General features: G+C 45.6%; 1 protein-coding gene across 1 annotated transcript in view; it reads left to right on the forward strand.

The window, feature by feature from the left end:
* Nucleotides 1-1,906: 1,906 nt before the first annotated feature.
* Pcp4 (Purkinje cell protein 4) overlaps nt 1,907-25,449 on the forward strand; it is a 59,770-nt gene continuing 36,227 nt past the window's right edge. The window contains exon 1 of the mRNA XM_075954577.1: nt 1,907-2,043. Coding sequence (XP_075810692.1) covers nt 2,035-2,043 — 9 coding nt within the window. The 5' untranslated portion in view covers nt 1,907-2,034. The remainder of the gene's footprint in view (nt 2,044-25,449) is intronic.

Here is a 25,449-nt window from a genome sequence, read left to right on the forward strand (position 1 = left end):
GGAGGGAGGGAGTGCTTGCATTTCTGGTTCCCCTCTGAGGATGGGTGAGCTTCCTTTTATCTGGGCTGTTTGTAGCCTTTTATCTGAGCAGATAGCACTATGGTCCCAGGTCTGCTTCCAGGATCTGGGGATACCTAAGGATGTCATGATACTGAGCCTTCATAGGGGGGTGGATGAAGAGGATGAAGACAATGCTGTCTATATGTTTATATGGTTGGGATACATGACTAATTTGTATATAATATACACAGTAGCCTATGTGTACACACATGCTGTGCCCCATGCTGTCCACAGCTTTCACTCTAAAATACGTACCCTGGTGAACAACCAATGCTTCCCCTTGGAAGACATGATGCCCATGACAATGACTCTGAGTTAGGCTGGGCAACAGTTGGAACTGTAGCTGAGACTCTGGCCTGCTGTTCTCTGATCCCATTCCCACCCACGCGCGTGGACTCGAGCTAAGACAGAGTGCCTGGCTTTGCTCCTTTCCAACTGGGGACACATGGAAGATGATCGTGGGAACATAAGGCAGACAACTTGGGGAGGACACAGCTGAGCTGCAAAGAGGAAATCAGTAGACAGGGGTGCAATGTGGGCCCTTCTGGGTGCAGGGAGGCACTAGGGCAGGTATTGGGATTCTAAGAAAGGTTTGGGGGCTCTTGACCTGGTCTCTCTAGTCACGTTGCTGCTCACTGGGATTAGCTAGGATGTAGCCTGCGATTGCTACTCATCTGGCAGACACCACACCTCCAGTGTAGATATTAAGACTCCCAAGGTCAGGACTGAAGGGAAAAGAAGAGCTTCTAACCCATGAGGCTGGACAAGATCAGGGTGAGGAGCCCTTTCATGGGGTCCCATTTGCTGGGGGGGGGGAGAGCTTGAGAATCCTCAGGGAAAGAAGCTGCCCCCACCCCACCACTGCCAAGTGGGATTCAGGACTGTTAGACTCCAAAGGTCACAACACACACCTATTCATGTCCTTCTACCCTAGGGTCCAAGCAGGCAGATGGGGGACAGTGGACAGAAATGGTAAACTCTAAAGCCTGAGCCTGGTGCCCCCAAAGGGAGGTAGGAGGCAGTTCCTGGAAGCTCAGGAGGACTTCCCATTGCTCTTCATCGGAAAACCAAACTGGTAAATTACATGTGAGATCTATTCCCCCAGAGTGTGACTCCCACACCTCCCAATACACCAATACGTCATCAGCAGTGGGGTCCTGTGGCCACCTGTGTGGCCGTGACTCTTGTGCTTATCATTCTTTTAAATTAAAAAAAAACTTTCAAAGCAGCAGTATTCCTTATGGCCTTCTCATAATCCTTAATTTTGGCTGGCCTTCCCCTCCTCTCTTCTCTCCCATTTCCTAGCTCCTTTTCCTCATTTATGCCCCCCCCCACCTACCAGTATTCCCCGTCCACTTTCATATAATTTTATTTTTACCATCCTTACCCCATCCCTTGAACCCTCCCTCATTCAAATAAAAACACATGTAAAAAGTTGAAATCAGGATACCCATATGAGCAGGAACATTTGTTTTTCTGAGTCTCGGCTACCTCACTTACCATTTTTTCATCCATTTCCCTGCAAATGTCAGAATCCTTTTCTTCTATGGCTGAATAAAATCGATTGTACCACAGTTTAATTATCTGTTTATCTGCTGATGGGAAATTATGCTGGTTCTTTTTTCTTGCTGTCGTGACTAGAGCGTCCATGAACATGGATAAGCAAGTATCTCTGCGGTAAGGTGCAGAATCCTTTTAGGGTGGATGCGCTGGCGTGCAACAAATTCCTCGGTTCCTGCTTGGAAGCGGAGCTGAGACCTGCTGCGCAGTTCCACGCTTCTCCACTAGGTGGCTCTTTGCACTCTCGTATGTCTGCAGGCGTTCAGACAGGTGAATGCTTTTCATTGGCTGGCGGGAGGCATGATGCCATCCAGCAGCTCTTTTTAAGAGAAAAGCCAGGACCAGAGAAACAGCCAGCCCTGAGCATTGCCTTCTGTGCTGTTCTGTGGGACGTAGCTGCGGAGTCAGGCCAACATGAGTGAGGTGAGCAATGCTTATTCTAACACAGAGAAACCGGGGAGTGAGAAGGGTCTGCACCTCTGGGAATCTCAGAAACACGAAGGGTGCCCAGTGGGGTTGAGGCGTAAATGGATCCTGTCATTATTTGCTTTGAGGATGGAGTCTCCTGATATCTTGGTTTGAATGACAGTGTAGAAACTGGTTAAGTTTACAACTTTTGAAATCAACCTTAGAAAGGGAACAAGGGTAGGTATATCGTTTCTGATCTGTGACTTTGGGTTTTGTACCTTTGAAGAGATAGCCAGTTGTTTGACTCTCTCTTGAGGGTTTGTGCTTCTTCCAAGGAGTGTGTCCTCACACGTTTCCTTGGGGCACAATCTGAGGGTTAGCACACAGAGCTAGCCACCTGGGAAACACAGCTTCAGAAGAAAGGTGGGGAGTGAGGATTTGTGTTGGGGTGGCAGCTCCTGCAGAATCATTGCCTGTGACAGACAGAGCTTGCCATTAATCAGTTAAACAGAACCCAAGGAAGCATACAAAGTCCTAGTCTAAGTGTGTGTGTGTGTCCGTGTGTGTCCGTGTGTGTGTGTGTGTGTGTGAGAGAGAGAGAGAGAGAGAGAGAGAGAGAGAGAGAGAGAATGAGAGAGAGGGAATGAGGGAGAGAGACAGAGACAGAGAGACAGACAGACAGGCGGCTACCTCTGAGGCACCAGGGGGTGTTGGCAGGAGAGTTCATCTCAAACTGAAGATGCTTCTCCTATTCTGTGTATACAGAGTGTGTTATGCTGGGACAAATTGGTGGCTTGCATATTTTTATTTCAAGAAGAGATTATAATCTCTCCCACATGAAGATTTGGGGTTATACAATGCTATCCTCTTTCAACTAGAAGCCCAGGCAAGTCCGTTTTCATTTCCCCTGGGATGATACTTAATTACTTTGAGAGATCTGTTATCTTCTCTGTATTTTATTTTTTTAAAAAAATTGTTTGACAGATGGGTGATCTTTTTTTGGAAGTCTAGAGTAGAATTAACAACTTCAGAAATGAAATGCCTCCTCAAGGCTCTCCTCTCTTTGACGGGCAGGCGGCTTTGGATATAAACAACAGGAAGAAGGGCGGGCGAGGTGGTGCTGCACTGAGGTACAGGACGTGGGACAGAGCCAAGAGCTTGGGGGAGGGGGTGGATCTGGGCTGGGAGATGGGAGTCTCCTGGCAACCCTGGGAACAGGAACCACAAGGACAACCATTGGTTGCCTCACGGTGAAGATGCTGAGTGCAGTGCCAAGAACTCCCACACAGATCCCCCTTCTGTGAATCTCTCAATATCCTGGGCAGTCTGTGACAGATGAGGAAACTGAGGCACAGAGAAATGCATTCACTGATTTGGGGCCACCAGCTAACAATCAAGAGATCCAGGACTAGCCTTGTCACACTGAAGTAGTTGGTACCAGGTTCCTGGTGGAGTCCAAATGCACATGGGGTCTCTGAACAGCTGGGGCAGGGAGGAGCAGAAGGAGGTGAGCATCCTGGGCTGTGAGGAGCAAGGCGTTGGGGACAAGGTTTCTTTTCCCTTCTGTGTGGAGGAGGGGCTTTCTTCTGGGCTTCACTAAGACTTCAGAAGCACGAGGCTTAGGGGGACCTCACCTTGTTTGCAATAGGAAGGGATGGCTGTGCAGTCAGCATTCCCCACGCATAGCTCAACAGATTCTCACCAAGGAGGGGCCTAGAGAGCAGACTAGTCTTGCAGCAGGGGTGCCTTTTCTGTGCCCAGTTAGCAACCCTGGATAGTTCTCTTGCACTCTTCCTGCCAAGGTTCATGCCTAGGGGGCCCGCCAGTGCCTCCTTGGGCACCCAGCAGATCTCCTGACTGTGTAGGTCCCCAGGGAGGAGCTTGGTCCCAGAGGTCAACCCACAATTAGGTTCACAACCTCCTTTCTGCCGAACCTGTAATTAGGGCAGTCTCACAGACCCCACCCTGTCCCGGCTGTCCACGAAATAGTGTCACAGCCCAGTGCTCGTTCCAAACTCTGCTTCTGTGTCCCCAGCTTTCCCTGGCACCCATCTCTGCTTCTCATCCACACCACTGCTCCTGATCTCTCCACTGCTGCCCAGTCCCCTAGTCCCTGGCTGGTGGTGTTCTTTGGAAAAGAGGGATTTGTCCTTTGACTAAAACAAATCTACTTTAAGATTTAATAAAGGGGTCAGGGAAGGATCAGGAAAGGGCACCAAGTTCCAAAAGTTTCCCTTAGTTGGATGAACTTCACACAAGGCTTATAGTATCAATAATTCCCAGGCAGTACTGGAGACACATGATCATACATGACTAGTTGTTGGCCAAAGCAGAAGCCTTGCTTTCCCTCTGCCCTAAGGCGTTTTGGGGCTGGTGCACGTGTGTGTGTGTGTGTGTGTGTGTGTGTGTGTGTGTGTGTGTGTGTGTGTGAAGTCTCTTTCTGCAGCCCTCAGGGTTCATAGCAAGTGGAGAAACTCCAGAGATCTCTGGCTAATCCCTTGAGTCAACACAAACCTATATTGGACAGAAAAGACCCTGAAAGCCCAAAGCCTGCCTGGGGTCAGCTCTGTAGTACTGGGACTTTTGGCCTTAAAGGGGAAGGGGCAACCGTAAACTGGTCCTGGTGCTGGCTTTAAAGGGGACAACCTAGCACAGTGTGGTTTCCATGCCTCAGAACCGTTATTTATTCATTTATTGCAGGGGGAACATCATGTGGTCAGAAGAACAGTTTAAGTGTAGCAAGGAACTCGCTCTGCTGTGTTTTGTTGATCTCATGGGAGATCTGCCCTTTCCTAAACAGAAACTGAAGAGGAGTGGATTGGGCGGAAGTGGGAACGGGGGAGACGGTTGGGATGGGGGAGAGACTGAAGAGGAGGGAGGGGACATTGCAGCCTGGATGTAAAATAAAAAATAAATAAATTCATTTTTAAAAAGTAGAACAACAACAACAACAAGAAAGTATAGCAAAGAACTAAAGTCCAGATTTCTGACCTTGTGAGAGCGGGAGTGGAGGTATTTGGGGGCTTCTGATTTCCATCCCTGCTAAAGGGTGTCAGCTGTGCTTGGGGCAACCCAGGGGATAAATTGGGTTCTAAATGTAGGCTTAAGTCTGGTAACCACATTTGAAATCTTCCCAGCAAGGCCTAAGGTTGAAAAGTACCATGTACAAGAAGAAAGAGCCTCCCGTTGCTAAAAAGGATTCCTGGGAGCAAGTATAGTGTCCTAGGTCCTCATCTGGGGGTTTGCTTTTAAGTGGCTTTTCAAAACAAACCAAAAAAAATCATTTTGGAGATCCCCGAGTGAGATTTTAATGGAGAATCAATTTAAAATATGACATGCCCTCTTACCCTGTTTGGAAACTGTTTTGGGGGAGATAATTCCATTATATAACATATCAGACAACAGCTGATAATTAGACATGAGCCCCAAGCCTCCCCAGCACTCTGTCCTAGGCCCTCTGGTCGTTTTGGCTTAAGTAGGATAGGTTAGCCCAGGGCCAGAGCTGAGGATCTTTGGTCCATGTAGACGCTGGCCATAGTGAAAAGGCCGTGTCTGGTGAAGACGTGTTTGAGACAAGATCTAAGACATCCAAGGGCATATGTGTATACACACACAAGTATCCCGAGCACTGAAACAGACCCATTGCCTCTTCCTGAAAACACTGATCCGGAAGGACAAAGAAAGCAGGACTGACTGTCCCCCTCCCCCTCACCCCACCGGGACTCTCTGAGGCTCCCTGCACTGGGTAGGAAGCACAGAAGATTAATGGGCTTTACGATCAGAAGTAGATACAGGTTAAACATGTGCAACATTGGCTGGGGCTTGACACAGTATGCGCTCCCGGGAACTCACTGGAGAGAGAGGTTAGGAGGACAGCAGGACCCAAGGTGTAACCTAGGTTCTTAGGACTCCGCTGCCACAGTGAACTGGAGCCAGTGCTCTGCATGGGTGGTGGGTTTGGGAAAGGACTGTGTGGCTTAGACCGGTGCTTACACATGGATTCTGAGAGTTACAGACAAACATGGTGTTTTTAATAGAAGGCCAAATGGCAGTTTGAATTCTTATGTAATTCTAGCCTCATTTAGGGGCGCACATGAAGTATGGATATGGAAAGACCTAGTGATATCCACTTAGTGAATTTTTTTTTGTTTTTCTGGTTTTTCTGTCTTTTTGGTTGTTTGTTTTTGTTTTGTTTTGTTTTTTGTTTTTTCGAGACAGGGTTTCTCTGTAGCTTTAGAACCAGTCCTGGAACAAACTCTTGTATAAAAGGCTGGCCTCGAACTCACAGAGATCCTCCTGCCTCTGCCTCCCAAGTGCTGGGATTAAAGGTGTGCACCACCACTACCCAGCTCCACTTAGTGAATCTTTATTATCATATTATTTGTACAAAGTAATGGATTTCATGATCTTATTTTCAAATGTGGACTTTGCTCATGTTAAACCACACAATGGTGGACATTATTCTCTCCTTCAAATGGGGATATTAAGTCCTGTCAGTTGGTGATTACAACGTAGGTTCCAAAGTTAAGCCCAAAGACATGTTTTCAGGGCTGGTGATCACGGTGGATTGTCATAAAACTCGTTTTCCCAAACTGCATCTCATTAACCAAGCTCAAGATTAAAGCATCCAGTGTTTTCTCCTTTGAATGCTAAGAATGAATGAAAGCAGGATGCAAGATTATTTTTTTCCAGAGAGCAAAACTGAGTAAATGACTCACCATTGATTTTATTAACCGTGTGGTGGAGTTGGTGTGATCAGCATGAAAAGGAGAACCAGCTTGTGCCAGGCAAGCCTCTCGAGTCTATGAAGGACACAGCCCCTGCACCAGCATTTAGATGGCCATTTCTTCCCTCCGTGCTCCGAGAGGCCTCATTCCAGTGAACTCTGTTCGTGCTTCCTCAGTCCTCAGCCTGCAGGGTGTAGGAGCCAGTTAGACTCAAACAGAACCACCGGCTTCAGGCTCAAGGTTTCTCACTAATTTCTGCAAAATGTAGAGGCTGCAGGTGTATAGTTTGATACTGCACTTGTCTTTTGGCTTCCTAAACCCAGCTTGAGCCAGCATGCTCTTAAGGCCCTGCAGGTGCACTGTAGGGACTAGAGCATCCTTCCTGGCCTGTCAACCTGCTACCTACTGACGGGGAAAAGGCTGGGCTCTAGGGGCAGAGCCAGGTTTCTGTCTGCCAACTAAATGAATCAGTGGAATTCCAGTGCGGATTATCAGGGCTCTTTCTCCAGGCGTTCATGTTGTTGTAGGATGTGTTATCAGGGGACAAGGCCTGCATTTTGTTTTTTGCTCCCAGTCTGAAACCCCCGGTGTGCTACTCAGATCTCTGTAAGTGGGAAGTGGGGGTGTGGCCATACACACAGAACTCATGCTTCCATAGAAGCAAAAATAAAAGGAGAGAAGATGGGGAAATCTCAAGAGGAAGAGTACGAGAGCTAAAGGAAGGGTCGGCTCAGACAAAATGAATCCCTGTTAGTCTCCTTCGAGACCGACTCACTTCGGAAGAGTTGTATGGAATCTAAATGAAAGGGACATAGACAGACAGAGTCAGGGTCGGCAGAAATTGACTCCATTGTATCAAGACAAATAGTTTGTCTGTGTGAGAATTCTGAGAAAGTCTAGGCAGATCTTTCATAGGAGGGCTTCTGGCATGGAGACAGACATGTAAATCACAGCATATTGTTGGAGGAAAAATACGTCTAAACAGACGGAAGACAGGTTGTGGATGTAAATATTTTAATCAACAGTTAAAATTAACTATCAATAATTATCAAATTGTTACAGCAGTGAAAAGAGATATTTTGATTAAAACATTTGATCGGTTTATTATTTTCTTATTAATACTTTTGCATGTGTTCATGTGTGGGATGCGTGTACTTGTGTGTGCACACGGTGGAGGCCAGAAGACAGTCTCTGATGGTGTTCTTCATCTGTCCACCTTTCTTTTGAGAATGGCTTGGAGCTTAAAGGTTGGCTGTGCTGGCTGGCCAGTAAGCTCCAGGGATTCCCCCTCCTAGTGCTGGGCCCTGCAGGTACCCACTGCCATGCCTGGCTTTGTATATGAGTACTTGAGATTTGCATTTGATTGGGTTCTCACGCTTGCTTTCAAAGTATTTTTTGACTGAGTCGTCTCCCCAGCCCCACAATATACTACTTTAGGTCCCAAAAATGTTTGGATGTTTAAATATCTTAAAAGGACTGTATTAGTGCATGGAAGGTGGCCAACCCAAATGTATTTTCTTGGGGTGCTCCAAGGTAGAGCCCTTCCTGCACCCACAGCCCTGTTAAAGACCCCTACCCTGTTGGCCTCCGCCTTGAATTTGGTTATGCAGTTTCCAGTCTCCAAGCTGAAGTGAGGGATGTAGCCACATTTCCCTTCAGTGGAGTAGAAACATGAGAAAGTGTGTGGGTAAGACAAACCAAACCAGCCTGCCTCACCCCGCGGTGGGCCAAACCAGCCTGCCTCACCCCGCGGTGGGCTAAACCAGCCTGCCTCACCCCGCGGTGGGCCAAACCAGCCTGCCTCACCCTGCGGTGGGCCAAACCAGCCTGCCTCACCCGGCGGTGGGCCAAACCCATCGATCTAACCCACACTTCCAGGGCTGCTTTACATGACCAACTCAGCCGAGTCACACACAGTGGGCATCCATCTGCCTGTTACTGTTTGTGCCTCACAGATAGTACTGCATTTTCTGCCTCAGGATCTCATGGCGTGGCTTGTCATTCGGTTTCTGAGAGGGAACGTACTTGCCCAGATTTATGACTTTGCCAGCAGAGCCATCAATCACCCGCTAAACTCCTGTATTTCTTATTTTGCCCTTAACCTGCCACCTGCTAAATAAAACAGAGACGAATTAGAGTCATGGGGCATGAAAGCAAGCCTCCATGCACCACAGGACCCCTGCACGGAGCATCTGTTTGGGGATCAGGGTGGATTGTTCTTCCCACAAAAGGAAGTCATTTGCACAGGGCAAAGCAGTGAGACCAGGTGCAGGGAAGTACCTCCTCCTACATAGTTTCTGCCCTCTTTTGCGGACAGTCTTGGCTACAAGAAGACTCAGATGTTAGACACACCTTTATCATGCAGCCACTGGTCTGTTTCCAACCGTGCATGAACTGGGCTGTAATATGGGCTGACTTGATTCTAAAATCCTGATTCTAAAATCCAAACCTGTTTTAGTGAGGTGTAACCAAAGAGTCATGTGACCTCAGAGCACCACACCTGTGTTTCGGCTAAATGCTTAGCAAAGTGACTAGTCACATTTTTTTTTTACATAATTGCTGGAAATGAGAATGCATGTGAAGATTTATCTAAATCAAATAAGAATAAAAACACAACAAGGAAATGTATCTTGCCCTTTCCTAAGATCTTTTTCAAAAGCTGATACACAAGTCTGTCATATGACCAGATTTCAATACGGAAAAATAAATTGGAACTGGCACGTAGCTCAGTTAGTAAGTGCTTGTCTAGTGTGCACCAAAAATGATGCAAACACATAAAAGCGACATGGTCATGCGTACCTATGCTGAACAACCCTGGGAGGACAGAGGAAGGCAGGAGGATCTCATGTTCAAGGACATCTTTGCTTACAAAGCCAGTTTGAGGCCAGCAAACAAAACGTTAAAGAATTTTACCTATGCTGACATGGAAGTTTCCTACAAATATAATATTCTTATTAGGTAATAGTTTCATTTGAGAGCTGTTTTCTTGTGCATTGGAGACATGCAAATTGTACCTAGGTATTGGTGGAAGAAGGCAGAGTCAGAGAAGCCTTGTAGCCCCAACAGAGACAGATGCTGGATAGAACTTTACCTGGTAAGCCACAGCCACATGGCGATACACAGATTAATAGAAATGGGTTAACCAAAGATATAAGAGCTAGCAAGCAATACGCATAAGTGATTGGCCAAACTGATTTAAATAATATAGTTTATGAGCGGTTATTTCGAGTCTGGGCAACTGGGAACAAACAAGCAGCCTCCTACAACACCTACGGTTTTCTTATTCTAATTGTACACACAAAGACATTCCTGAGTCCAGGAACTGGTCAAACTCCAAGCCTCAGAGTGGCTGTGTTCAGGGCTGGCATGTGCACTGGTGAGGGGTGAGTGCCTGAAATATTGTAGCAGGCAGAGAAACCTGAGAACACCCACCTGGGGCAAGAGCTTCCTTCAAAGACTCTGAGATCTTTCCACATTTCAGAGTTCTAGGCGGAACAGCACACTTGAGCTGTTACAGCCATTGGTGTGTACCACTCTGTCCCTCTGTCTGAGGACCCCCTGTCTGAGGACCCCCCTATCTGAGGACCCCTCCGTTGCCATCACCGGTCTTTCCCCTCCCACCTCTGGCTCTTCACTTAGCTGGCATTGCCCTAACAACAATGCTCTCATCACCACATTACTGTTAGGATTGCTCAGACCTTTTGCAGATACCGATGGGACAATGGAGTAATATCTCCCAAGGACCTTGGTTTGGTTAAACCCCATGATTGACAATTTGTGTACATGTATGTACACTCACTTTTGTTTCTTTTAAAATTATGCTTGTGTGCTAATAGGGTTTAGCTGTGCCCATGGCATGGTTTTACCTGCCGTAGGGAGGTGCGTTAGTTAAAGACAGATGGTGCTGAGTCCTCTTCAAGGAGCATGAGACACCTGATGTGGCATAGTAGTGCTTTCAAGGCATGCCATTAGGGAGGATATCAAGGACAGTTTCCAGCTATGAGAGTCTCATCACACCTCTATCAGTCCAGGTATGAGCTGTTTGTGAAACCCAATCTTTAATGGCTCTTACTATAAGCAGATGCAAACATAAACCCTCAATTCTCTTCACTCAGCACAATCCTGACAGTGACTTGGCTTACAACCTCAGAGGTATTCAAACAGTGTCCTGTGTCAATGAAACCCCCAGAGTTGTGCTGTGTACATGTACAGCTGAACATGGTGGCCCTGCTCCTGCTGGCTTGGTGTCTGTTTAAGAACTATTGACACGGGGAAAGACTACAGCTATACATAGAAGTCAGATTTGAAGGAGATAGTCACATCATTCAAAGTGGCCATTTTCAGTTTTCATTTGTGACCTGTCATCTACCTACCTACCATATCTACTATTCATCTACCATATCTACTATTCATCTATCTATGTAGCTACATATCTATCTATGCATCTATGTATCTATCATCTATTTATCTATCTATCTATCTATCTATCTATCTATCTATCTATCTATATCTATCTATCATCTATTATCTATCAATCATCTAAATCATCTATGTACTTACATATCTGTCTGCATATCTATGCATCTATCTATCTATCTATCTATCTATCTATCTATCTATCTATCTATCATCTTTTATCTAGCATCTATCAATCATCTAAATCATCTATGTATTTACATATCTGTCTGTATATCTATACATCTATCTACATCTTTTATCTAGCATCTATCAATCATCTATCTATCTATATATCTATCTGTCTATCATCTATCAATCATCTATCTCTTATCTATCAATCATCTATATCATTTGTATTTACATATCTGTCTGTCTGTTTGTCTTCCTATCTTCTATCCATCCATCCATCAATCTTCAAGGCAGCTCCTTTCAGTATCACTCAGGCTAGCCTCCTGGGGACAAATGACCCTCCTGCTGCAGCCTTTCAAGTACCTGGGACTTATGGGCACTTTTTACTGTCTTGAAAGCATTCATTTTTCGTTAGGGGACTGAGTGACCTGAAATTAATCTCGTTGAAAACCCCAGAGCTCTTGAGAAAAAAGCTGGTCTTGTTTTTTCTTCCACATTTCTCATCCTATTAAATTTCTCATTTTCTGTCATATTCTGGAAGCTACCCACTACCTTTTATACCAGTCTCACTTCCACTTAAGTATCTGCAAGAAATAATTGGAAACAACATAGTCCTGGGTATTTTTTTGTAGTCTCTAGCAAAAATAGCCCCATAGAAGTCTGAACAAAGACCCTCTCAGGTCTGTTCCTGGCTTCCCAGGTGGCTTTCCAGCAGTTACTTTCTGTCCTGATTTCTTTTCCCCAGGTCCCAGTAACGTTTCTATGCCTATGGAAGAGCTTGTGGAGATACTATAGGCAAAGTTTACCACCCACGTCCGTGCCTCTCTCGCCTCCCGGCGCTCTGAATCAGAAAGAACGTTCTATGCCCCAGAGAATCATGGCCCTTGTCCTGATCAAAGCTGTTGCTTATGTCATCGACAACCACACACCTGATAAGTCACACTGCTTCCTGTCCTCAACAAGGGTGATGTTATAAGTGACTGTGTCTTCCACACCTTTTAATCCCAAGCACAGCCTTGAACTCCCACTGGTGGACAGCTGGTTTACCTGTCACATGCTGCTGAGGGTGTGGAAATACACAGTTCCGGCCTCTTAGAGTGTTAGTGGAAAGACAGAGCCACGGAAGATTGGTTCCACTATGGTTTCCGCATGGAGTACAAGTGTCAGGGAAATAGTAGAAGATTTTTCACTGTGCAGGGCTGTGATGAAGAAGAGAGACAAGGTTCAGTGAAGCCTACCGAAGGAGGGAGGACTAGGTTACCAATGAGGATCACAGTAACAGTGAGAGGATCTTAAAGGATTAGTATTTTAGAGTCAACTGAGAAGTTATCAATGGTCAGGATGAATGAATGGGTACACACCTATTGTCATGCTATACTTAATTTTGGGATCTCTGCCTTAGTGTTTTTTTTTCTGTTGCCATGATACAGAACTCTGTTAGAAGCAACTTAAGGGAGAAAGGGTTTATCTCCAGGTTCAGTCTACCATGATGGGGAAGTTACAGCAGCAGAAGCTCAAGGGAACTGGGATACCACATCCACCATCAAGAAACAGAAAGGGAAGGAAGCTAAGAAGATTGTCTCCTTTTATGTAATCTGGTCCTCCCAGCCTGGGGAATGGTCCCTGTCCATGTTGGTCCAAGATGGGCTTTCCCACATAAACTAACATAGTCAAATGACTTTCCATTAGCAACGCAGACTCTCTCCAAGAGATTCTAGATTTCTGTCAGGTTGACACGAGCTATCACATGTCCGAGTGTCAAGAATGTGCTAAAATAGACAGAACACACTCCTATTTTTTACTAATCCTAGTGGGGCTCCGTTGATTTATTGCTTTAAAAAACATGAAGAGGGAAATTTTCCCTATGATAAATTAGAAATAGGTCACAAGGATGCAGTCAACAATATATTTTTCTTGGAATTTTAACATTGCTCTATTTTGTAAAGCTTACACATTCTAATTGTGAGAAATCTTGTGAATTTAGACCCATCTGCAATTCATCTTCCAGGAGCGCTATTGCTGATTCATGATGGCATATGGCTGCGTTCTTTAAGCCTTAGGGCCCCAGGTGGCTTCTGACCGTCATTATTATTCTCTTCTTTTTAGACTTTGCCCTCGGATGGACTCGGCTTCTATTTATAACTCAGTTCCCACATCTGCATGAGCCCTCTGAAAATCTCTACTAATACAGGACTATCTCTCAAAAAGATTTTTTTCTGTCAATTTTCTCCACATTAGAAATGTAGGCTATTTTGCCTCTTCTTGAAGAATGTTTCTTAAAATAGTTGTAGCAATTTGTCAAACACCTCCACGAAATACCTCCTTCAAGTTCATCGCTGTTTCCCCCACCCCCGTTGGGATTTAATCTCTCCCGTTTCCCAAACTGACCTGTTTCATTCTAAGGGCCACCTTTTTATAAATTTCCATGCTGAGTTCTTGCTGAAAGTCAGTTCTGGGAAAGACTCACGTGAGCATTTCCCTACAGTTGAATTCTGGATAAAGACTTTGAATTTTCACACACGCATGCATGTACACACACACGCACACACAAGATGCAGCCTAAGATGACTCCAGAGCTGCGAGAAGTGGCCTCAGGGGACCCTGTTCTGGCTTTCTGAGTCCCTTTAGAATCGCAATGCAAAAGTGAGACACAGACTGTGGACGGAAGTGGCCAGCGGACCTACCAGAAAGGAGGGAGTTTAAAAACATCAATTGTTACTTCCATTCCTCCCCCTTATTTTTCCCCCATGGCTCTTTTCAAGTGTTTTAGCTCAAGATTGGGAGAGTTTGTGGGGGAAAAAAAGAATACAACCTCCCCTGTTAAACATTCTTAAGAGTGTCAACATGTGACAACAGAAATTAGACCCAATCTGAGGTCCCTCTTAGGGTGTAGTCTGACACAGCTGCCTAAATCACTTTACCCCATGGACAGCCCTTGGTAAACATAGGATCCTTGGTAGCTTTTCGATGAAAACAAACAAGAAACAGAAAACAAAAGCACACACATGTGGAGGCTAGAAGACAACCTTGGGCGCCATCCTTAGGAATGCTGTTCACTTCCTTTGAGGCAGGGTCTCTCACTGAACTGAAGCCCGCCAGTTAGGCTAGGCTGGGTGACTAGCGAGCTCTAGTGTCCTCCTTGGTCCACCTTCCTACCACAGGGATTATAAACACACCATCATAGCTGGTTTCTTCACATGGGTTCCAGGAATCTGAGCCCATGCGCTTATGCTGGCATGCAAGCATTTTCCCAACTAAGCCATCTGCCTAGCCTTTGCCTGTCCTCTAATCTGTCTTAATGTTTAAGTATTGAATGATGATAGCTAATATAGGACAAAATATTCTCCTTTTTTCCAAAAGGATACAACCTTAGCCTTCTACCATTTTGTGAAATTATTTTCATGTAAGTGGAGGGAAAAAAATCTAGCAATTTCTTGAATACCAAAAGAGAAAGTCTCCTGCTTCAGAAGCTTGGTATAACCTTCTGAAAGAAGCAAATTTAGCACCACACAGTGCTAAACAAACATCTGTTTTCAGCAAGAGAGCAGGAGGCTTTGGCTCCGGAGGAGTTAAGAAGTTCCCAACCATGTGCCCCATAGGTCAGAAGTCACCAAGGGCTTTTCCCATCCTTAGAACCCTATTCTCACAGGCTCACGACACAGGCCTGTGAATCTGGCACTACACTGACTCTGCCCACAGAGGCTTTCACCATTAAGTTTGAAGATTAAGCTCATGAAATATGCTTAGCTCATCTTGTTTCCCAAGATGTCCCAGATACCACCCCAGGTAGAACTGTGTGTGACGTCATCAGTTTCTGTGCAGTTGCTTTGTTCTTCAAACAAGGAGATGGACTGAGTTATCTGTGCCACAAGTGGTAGAAGGCACCTCCCAGTGAGGTCCTTCATCTTCTAAGTAAAAAGGCAACGTTAAGGGTCAAGCGCTGGATTTCTGTGCTGGTCTGTTCAAATTCCACCATCCTACTTGGTAGTAACAACCTTGGGGGTACTTCGAAACCTCTTTCCACCTCAGACTTTTTATCTGTCAACCTGGACCTCGGTGTTGTGCCTGCCATGGGGCTGTTTTCCTAGTAGTGCCAAGCTGATGTGTAGTGTTATTTAATTTGTATTTTAATAAATATTGCTTGCCTGAAGATAAGAGAGTAAAACAGCCCCACAGGTCATACAATACAAGACAGTGGTAACACACACCTTTAATCTCAGTCACCACACCAGTTTGCCATAGAAACTGGGGGGGGGGGGCATGCCTTTAATCCCAGTCTTAGAGAGGATTGCAAGATGCGAGGAGACACCTCTCAGTCTCATTCTGAGATTCCTGGAGGCCCGGATCGCCATTTTTGGACTGAGGTAGAGGTAAGAACCAGTGGCTAGCTGTTTTGCCTTTGTGTTCTTCAGGTTGAACCCCAATGTCTGTCTCTGAGTTTTTATTAATTGTGCTTCATTTAGCATGAAATGTCGCTACATTGATGCTCTTGCAAAGGGAAACTTAGTCATTTGCATTTGAAGAAAGAGGCTTAAGCTGATAGAAGAAATGGAAACGTGTTTGCCAGACTTGAGGTATCACCCATTCACTCTGCCTTACTGTGGTACTCTCCTGGGTAGCAATGGATTCGGCTTGTGTCTTTTCTTTCTTCATTTTTCTTCTTGTTCGCTTGAAGAAGCTGAGCATAGCAGGTGGTTCTTACTGGCCCAGCCACAAGAGGGTTGATATAGCCAGATGTGGATCTGTAGCAACCTGGGTAGGTGGAGACTCAGGGACTTGTGGAGAAAGATTCTCCCAGTTGTACGATTTCATTCTGAAATTAGGATGGCTGATTTTGGTTCTCAACTTGATGACATTTAGAATCACTTTGGAAACAGAACTCTGGACACATCTGGGAAGGAACTTCTGGGTTCACTAAGGTAGAAAGTCTGTCAATGTTGGTGACACCCTCCCATGGCCTGGGGTCCCTGCATAAAATGGAGAAAGTGAACTCATCTGCTTCTTTTTATTTGTACGTTTTTATTTGTTTTTCAAAATAAGGTTTCTGGAATATCCCTGACTATCCTGGAACTCACTTTGTAGACCAGGCTGGCCTCGAATTCACAGAGACCCATGTGCCTCTGCGTCCCTAGTGCTGGGATTAAAGGCATGTGCCACTACTGCCTGGTCATTTTCTGCTTCTTGACTGTGGCTGCAGTGTGACCAACTGCCTCACACCCCTGCAACCATGCCTCTGCCATGGTGATGGAATGTCCCTCACACCGTGAGCCTTGAGCCCTCAAATTGTAAGCCAAAAGAAACCCTTCCTTTTGACTATTGCTTTTGTCAGGTTAGCAACAGGAGAGAGAACTAAGACAGTGGTCTCCAGTTACTCTTTGCTCTTGAGTACACCCATCCCAGCAGGGTACAGGGCATATCTATGATGCGACATATGATGAAAGAAGGGAATGGTCTTGTTATTGTTGACAGCAGTAAAAAGATGTCTCTCTTGGACTGGAGAGATGGCTCAGAGGTTAAGAGCACTGCCTGCTCTTCCAAAGGTCTTGAGTTCAATTCCCAGTAACCACATGGTAGTTCACAACCACCTGTAATGAGATCTGGTGCCCTTTTCTGGCCTGCAGGCATGCAGACAGGCAGACCACTGTATACTTAATAAATAAATCTTTTTTAAAAAAGAGATGTCTCTCTCTCTCTCTGTGGCCAGTTTCTGAAATCTCAGTTGACTCCGTGTGCAATTTTCTGCACCTCTGGCCTTAGGAATACAGACGACCTGAAGGAAATCACCCTTTACAGGAGAGGCAGGCAGTCTTTGTGCTTGTCTTAATTGCCTTACAGCATGGCTTTCATTCAGTCCTTGAAAACTGACTCTTCCTGTTGAGTTTTCTCCTCTTTTCATCTTCACAAGGTAAGGGTCCTCCAATGAGCAACTGTGGGTGAGCCTTGTTGCTGTGGCTGCCTGTGTCTTTGCCTTGACAGCTGCTCACCCTCTTTCTTACTGCTGCCCTATATCTGGTCAACCATTACTTCTCAGAGCAGGGAGAGAAGCGAATCTCTTCTGTCTGTCTCTGCTCTGTGGGTGTCAGGTGCCTTCTGCATGTTCTGTGACAAGACATTCGTAAGCTTTCGGATATCTGTGTCTATGCTTTGTCAAGCATAGCATCTGTGGCAAGTGCGTAGACGGTCTTTACCCCAGTGGCCTTCATCATGAGGGTAATCTAAAGAAATGGCTCAAATGTAGGCTGTCAGTGGGGAATGTGGGTGGGAGGAATAGGGTGTATTTGGATAAAAAAGTGTGATAGTACACAAACTTGGGTTTCCAAGGAGAGTCAAGAGTGGATTAAGCCGTAATTCATGTAGCCTTCATCCAACCTCAGACTTGAAGCGATTGAGTCCAATATACACAGATGATGTGACATTAAATTCTCCCAGTTTTCCACCCTCAACTGTGTTCTGGTCATCAGCACATCTCCCTCCTACGTGGTCCCTTTCTAGAAAAAAAATATACTATCTGCAAATTGTACCAAAATCAAAAAGCATATCTGTGGCAGAATCAGGGGTCCAGGAAACCTTCACTGGGACCAACAACTGAATGGCTGACCCAGGGAGAGGCTGCAGGTTAGAAATAGTGCTCTTTCTCTGGATTCTCATAGTACCCATATGGACATGCTGATTTCATGCTTTTTAGTTCTCCTTGGAGAGGTTGACTAGATAAAGCAGCCACAATGCTGAGGCACACACGTAGTATCCTTCAGCCATGCGTGAGATGGATGCGTGATGGATGGTCACTCTTAATCTTTCCATGGTTGAGTCAAGTGTAGTCTTTTCTGCTACTATAAACATATACCACTCTGTGCATGATGGAAGAGAAACAGTCCCACTTATTTAAAAGCCCGTGTTTACCATTTCAATGCTGTGCTACTCCTTTTAGGGAGTAACTGCTGCAGTGTGAGGGGTCAGTTCTCACAGCTCCCTGCAGGAGATGCCTTCTTGTTCCCATTTTGTAGACCAGCAGACCATGACCCAGGGAAGTTCGCTGTCCTTTGCAGGGTCACAGCTCTAAAAACTGCTGGACTAGGATGCCCTGGGGTATCTATGACCGCATTTTGTTGTTTTAAGTTTTGTGTGTCTGTTTGTGTTGTTGTTGGTATTTTTAAGCCAGGCCTTCAAATGTATAATTTATATAATTGGCATTCACCTCTTTCTCTTGTATGTGCTTTGGCATGTCTGCAGTCTTATCATTGAGGTGCTGACTGTTACATCCTCCTGAAAAGCCCTTTTGTGTTCTTATGGTCACTTCCTCTTCCATCCTGTGTCCCTTACTTGCCTCCTTCACTAGTGGTCTCTAGGTAAAGAAGGTTCTAGTGTGGTACCCACAGTGCCTATAATGTCACAGAACGATAACCTCAGGGGCTTGGGATGATAAAACCTTACAGAGCTGTTTTCTCACTGTATTCTGAGATTCCTACAACTACTGGTGTCTTGAACCTTAGATATGACATGTTTTATGTGTATTTGTACTTTGTATGAATTTGTAAATTTGGCAGAGTTAAGAGATTAATGCTGAATAATGGAAAAGAGCAATTATATTTATATATTGTAACCAATATTGTAATCAAAGTTGAGTAGATGTGTGCTCTCTGTCTCTCTCTGTTTCTGTGTCTCTCTTGGCTCCTTTCTCTGTGCGTCTCTCTATGTCTCTATATCCCCTTCTGTCTCTGTTTCTCTCTATCTCTCTGTGTCTTTGTCTTTCTCTACCTTTCTCTGTGTATCTCTCTCTCCATATCCATCTGTCTTTCCCTCCCTGTCTCTCTGTCTTTACTTCTCTCTCTGCCTCCATGTCTCTTTCTGCTCCCCCCTCTCTCACTCCCTCCTCCTCCCTCTCTCTCTCAGTCTTTCTCTGTTTTTATTATTAGACTACACTGATATTTTCAGATCTCCGTTGACTAAGGGTGACTGAATCCTCACATCAATGCAGGGAGGGGACCGAGCCACAGTGGTTTCCAAATGCTGCTTTACAAGAACCAGTGGTGGTCAAGTCACAGACCTGCAACCCCAGTTGCAGAGACAAGGATGAAAAGTTCAAGGCCAGCCCTACCTACAAAGAGAGTTTGGGGCCCACCTGGGCTGTGTAAGACCCTGCCTGAGCCCCTTCCCTATCAAAAGGAATAGTGGAAGTATTGGAAATATGAGGAATGACATTTTGGTGGAAGTACCAGTTTTTTAAAGTGTGTATATCTCTGAAAGTACTAATTAGAAAGCACACAGCTATGAGCTAAGAGTACACAGTGAATTTGTTGTGGCAGCCCTTGAGTGCTCGTAAATAAGGTCTCTTTGAAGGTTTTTGCCAGAATTACCGGTGTACCATTTAATTCCCTTACACAAAGGTCAGTTGCAGGTGCTTGGGATAGCAGCAGTGTTCCAGGCAAATTTTAGCCTCTGGGTGTCGTGTCTCTGGGTTGAGAACCAGGGCACAGGGAAAGAATGGCAAAGGGAAAGGAGCCCGACTTCAAATCCTCATCTCTTTTTTTAACCATTTTTTTTTATATCTTTCCAGCTGAAATTTTCTTTTGACATTAATTTCTACTCCTTTAGGGATTAAATTAGCAGAGCTTTTAATGCTCGAATTTTGGAATGTTGCTAGAAGAATTATGACTTAAAAATATCAGTGGCAAGAAATTAAAGCTATTCTCCTCTCGTCATAAAATGTAGGCATAAAAGTCTCTCCTGCTCTTCGGGCAAACTCGGGGACTTTGATTGGAAAGGTGTCTTTAATGACATGCTTTTGATGATCACTGTGGCCCCAAGCGCTCATCAGCAACCTGCTGGCCGACCCAGCTGTTGCCGGCTTCTCAGCTCAGTCGCTGCAGGCTTTGCTACCCTGCTCGTTTAGACTCCGAACATCTAAGAGGCCCCTGGTCCTTCATCAATAAAACATTAAGTGTAATACCGCAGAAACACGCCTTTTTGTTTCCTCATAAACACGGGGATCAAAAGCAAGCAGGGAAGAACTCTTAGAAAGGCTTGCTGCGATAATTGGGGAGGCTTCTCATTTGATTTTTCTCCTGTGTGGGATTTTGATTCTGCAGAAAGGCTGCAATATCCGAACCTTCAGTGCCTCGGAGTGCAACGTGCTCTAATGGCATGCAGATTTGAGCTTCTCGCTTTATTTATGACTCATCGGAGGGATGGCTTGTGAAGATGCTGCTGGTGAAGGGGAGCTGGAGACCCTAACGCTGTCACAATGCGACTGTTAAGATTCTGTAACAGGGAGGAAGACAGTTCCACAGAGGAAAATAACAAGAGAAAGTGAATGGCTGCTGGGGGTGGGGGTGGGGTGGAGATAGAAAGTGGTATTGCTAGCTAGCAGGAGCTTCCAAGCCACGAGGACAATGACAGCAATGGACAGGAGTGGTTCTTCCCTTTTCTCCTCAGACCTCCTGAAACTGCTTGGTAGCCAGGGACCAGCAGAGGCCGGAACCCAGGAAGGGAAGGCGAAATGCTAGAGAATGCCTTGCCACCAGGACTCTCGCTCTCTTTACACAGGGAAGCTATCTACCGGATGGGCCTGGGTGGTGGCTCTTGAAAAGATACCATCACAGATGACTGAAGAAGAGCAGGCCTCATGGCCTAGGTCTCTGACATGTGTCCAGCAGGGGCCAGCTATGAATATCTGTAATCCTTGGTGTGTGGGAACTGAGACTGAAGAGCCTAGCTGGTGGGTAACCCTCTGGTTATAGTGGGCGATAGGCAGGAGCCCCTGTGAATGAGGAGCTTATGTCCAGACCTTTGACCTTAGGTATTCTGGGCTCAGAATTGTTCTCACATGTTAGGTTGGCCACTTTTCTCTCTTTGACCCCTCCAGATTGTGAGTCAGCCAAAGTGGGGGAATCTCTCCGACCTAGCCCAGGCCTGGCTCAGTAAAGGCAAAAACAAGGGATGTTGGAAGAGTCACTGTCCAGGGTGGCTTCTCATTTGCCAGCTGACGTTGGCTCTGCATGCCAACAAATGGACTTGATTGTCATAATCTGTTTCCTTTTTAAAAGTGCATGCATGCTTTTGTGAGTGTCTGCCATGTGCGTGTGTATGCAGGTGCCTGCAAGGACAGAATAGGGTGTTAGACACGGGAGTTACAGGCAGTCATGAACCACTTGATGTGGGTGCTGGGAATGAAAGCCCCGTCTTCTGCAAGAGCTGTACTCACTCTGAACGGTTGAGCTGACTCTCCAACCTCCTGATAGCTTACCTTTAAAATGATCCTTTCATTTCTGAGCCGGGATGACACTGAAGTCCTCTAACTGGGAATTCCCTAATTAATCTGCTGAGGGAAGCAACACCTGGTCCGTGAGGACCCATTTCCTTCCCCACACAAAGAGCTTGGCAACAGGGCTGAGAAGAAATTTCTTTGTGAGTCAAGGGCTCTTTGTTACACATTCCTTGTCCCCTATAAACCCAGCCCCCAACCCCTCCAAGGGCCATTTGCCTTTTTCCAAAGCTGCCAAAGTCAAATTCAGATAAATCCTCTCTTTGTGTTTGAGAAGAAGGCAGGAGACCTGGGTGTGTGCATCCTGGATGAGGTTAGGCATGGCTCGTTTACTTAGGTATCCAGAGGGCTCCTTGTTTCTTAATAAAGTGGTTTGTGAAATGGATGACTGTCCAGGAAAATGGTATCTTACAAAACTAGATAGCTAATGAATTCAGATTTACCACAAATGCTGTAGACCCACCTTCAGAGAGTATCCTGGGCTACAATTTAGATTCCCATTTTTTTTCTTAAAAGTTTCTTTATTCTTCTTCTTTCTTCTCCTCCTTCTTCTTCCTCTTCCTCCTCTTTCTCCTCATCGCCTTCCTCCTCTTTTTCTTTTCCATCCTCTTCCTCTTCTTCTTCCCCCTCTTTTGTGGTGTGTGTGTGTGTGTGTGTGTGTGTGTGTGTGTATGTGTGTGTGTGATGGCACACTTGTATAGGTCGGAGGAAAACTTTTATGAGTTGATTCTCTCCTTTCACTGTGTGGATTCTGGGGAATCAAAGTCAGATCGTCAGGCCCGGCAGGTCCCCTTTACCTGCAAAGACATCTTTCCACCTCCCATTTTTTGTCTTTGCTTTTGAGACAAGGTCTCATACAATTCAAGATGGACTATAATTTACTATGTAAACCCAGCTAGCCTTGGATTTGTAATCCTCCTGCCTCAGTCTATCAAGTGCTTGCTAGGAGTGTGTACCCACCTGGGGGCTGTACCCAAAGTCTGACCAGTAAGAATTCATATTGCATTTCATACACTTCAAACTTCCAGTATTAAAATGTCATTTCCTGAGGATATGCATGCGTCTCATTCTAGAGGTGGAGCTGTGCACGCTCAGACAGAGTGAGCCTTGTGTCTCAAGTCGGAAATTAGCATGAATAATGACAGTGCTTTTGCTAATTTACCCTCTCGTGTGTAACACAAATAGCATACTGATATCGCAGGCATTGATGGTGAAGTAGCAGGTGGCCGTGTAGCCTCAAGAGTTTAGAAATCCTGTAACAAAACTCAGGAGGCAGCGGCATTCGCTCTTAGCCTGTAGCTAGGGTTCACGATGTGATGACGGCTTTAACAATTGTTCTGAGTCGGAATAACTTTCCAAGTTATTGTTGTAATTAGCATTCTTGAACCTTATACTTGCATTGGGAAAGCGCAGGGATTTGTGCTGTCTTGGCCGCATGGGAGCCTGAGGCAGAAGGGCAGACAGACATAATCTCAGTCCCGGCCCTGAAATTTGCTGGTGTTCAAGAATCTATCTCGATGACTGAATTTCTTAGTGTGCCTGTGCATCTGGTCCCCAAGGTAAAGTCCAGGCTCTTCATCTTGTACCAGCGTGGTTATTCTTTAAGTGTGGTGGTTTTGTGGGTGAGTTCTCAGGGAAGGATGGGGGACAGAGATGTTGAGTCCATTATGCTCAAAGGAAATGTAACCAGGGTTTTCAAGAGATGTCATCAGGATGTCGCTGAGTGTGTTAATGATGTTTCAGGCACTTTTCTGCTCACTGTGATGTTGTGTTGTCAATATGCATGCTTCTGACTGTGGCTTAGAAGAGACCTGATCTATATCAATATCCATTATTAGCTCAAAGTACGTGAATAAATAAACCACGTGCCGACTATTTCCTAGAAATTGATGAGATCTTTTCAGTCAGTGGACATCTGCTGTGAAGCAGTCATTCACGGCCTTGCAACTAGCCTGGAAACAGTTCACCCAGTGAGGCTCGGGGGCTGAGTCCTTTGCCTCCTGTGTGACACAGCAGCCCTTGCCTGTGAGGAACTGCGTGGCCAACAGTCCTGCGTGGGCTTGGGCGTGTGCACAATTGCAGCGCATCATCGCCTGTCCACTCCAAATACCTCCATATCCATCTCCCTACCCCCTTCCTTGGGACCCCCCCCCCCCCTTCAGCCGGGCACATGCACAGTCAGGAGCAATGTGAATCAGTGCTCCATGGGGTGTCTTTGATCAGAGAGGCAGAAGTGCTGAACTGGAACTCCTGTGCCTCCTCTGCCCCTCATCCTCACTCACAACCTGAACAGCTCTTGAGGGTGACCTGCACCTAACCATGGCCAGCTTGAGGAAGCATCCTCATAGTGGATGCCTCTTCTACTGCCTCTTTCCTTTACTCAGGTATCACCCTGGCTAAAATTATAGCATGAACAATGTTTGCCTCAGGCTCTGCATTCTGGGAAATCTAGACTAAGACACACATACACACACACACACACACACACACACACACACACACACCACGTATACAGCACACACACACACACATACACCATATACATGCATCACATATAACACACCACAAACACACATATCACACACATGCATGTGCACACACATCACACACATGCACATGTATGAAAACATATAGGCACACACATGCATGCACACACACTATATACATACATACCACATACTTACAGATGAGTGCACAAACAAACATATTCACCATATTCACACACATCATAACCACATACACACATACTTATACATACACACACTCAACACATATGCACACACGTATACACATATAAAGATCCTGAAGATCTTTATGCAGTGAGACTGTCCAGGAAAATTATTTCACAAGTTGTATCTTTAGACTACTTCTCTTGCCTTTTAATTGATACTTGGAATAAATTAAACTATCAAAAGGAACATTTAAAGGCGCAGGCCTCATTGATAGTATCAACTGTTGTTTAGGCTTCTTTTAATTAAGGCTCATTAAATTCTTATGTGTTTTATTTTTATTACTGATCATTGGTGGAGAAGAAAAACTTCATGAAGAGCATCTACAGATGGCTAACCTAGAGCAGCGGTTCTGTCTAGGGCTCTCTGTCCTATCCCCTCATCAGACTGTTTAGATACATTCTACTGTGGGCTGAGCAAAAGGGGATTTCATGTTGTTCTTTTGAAGTCACATGGGTCCTTAACACACCTAATTGTAACTTAAGGTCAGTATTAAAACTGGAGTCTTTGATGAATACTACATGGCCTATGAGCCTGGTAGTCTGGCCATTTATTATGGTAACAACAAAACTGAGTAGAAGGTTGGGCCATAGCGGGTCCTCTGATTCTCTATATGAGGCTCTGAAGATGACGACAGGGATATGACTTTAACATGTCGGAAGAGAGAGCTGTGCACCAAATGAGGGCAGACACGGAGCTGCCTTCTGTAGCTGGGATGCTTACTTCAGATGGCAAAGGTGAAAGAGACTGTCATTCTCCCAGACACTCATCCTATGGAACAGGATGCCATGTTTGTGGGGAACAGAGAGTCCAGGGGATCCTAAACAGGAGTATTTTATGAACCTGGTCTTGTTCGGTTGGGATGGAGCAGGAGATGAGCAGAACACCTGGTCCAGCACCTTTGACAAAGTAGACAGTCAGACTCCATAGGCTTCTCCTGGGACTAAATGATGAGAGGTCCAAGGGCACAGGTTTTGATATGGGTGAGATGAAGGCTGAGTTTTTGCTTCCAAGGCACCACCCCTGTCTCCAGAAGAGACAATAATTTGCTTCTCATCACCAGCCCTCCCCTGTTCTCGGTGCCCACAGCCTTTGACTAATTCTCTAGAGTCCCCTA

This window comes from Microtus pennsylvanicus, chromosome 1 (assembly GCF_037038515.1).
Source record: "Microtus pennsylvanicus isolate mMicPen1 chromosome 1, mMicPen1.hap1, whole genome shotgun sequence".
NCBI lineage: Eukaryota > Metazoa > Chordata > Mammalia > Rodentia > Cricetidae > Microtus > Microtus pennsylvanicus.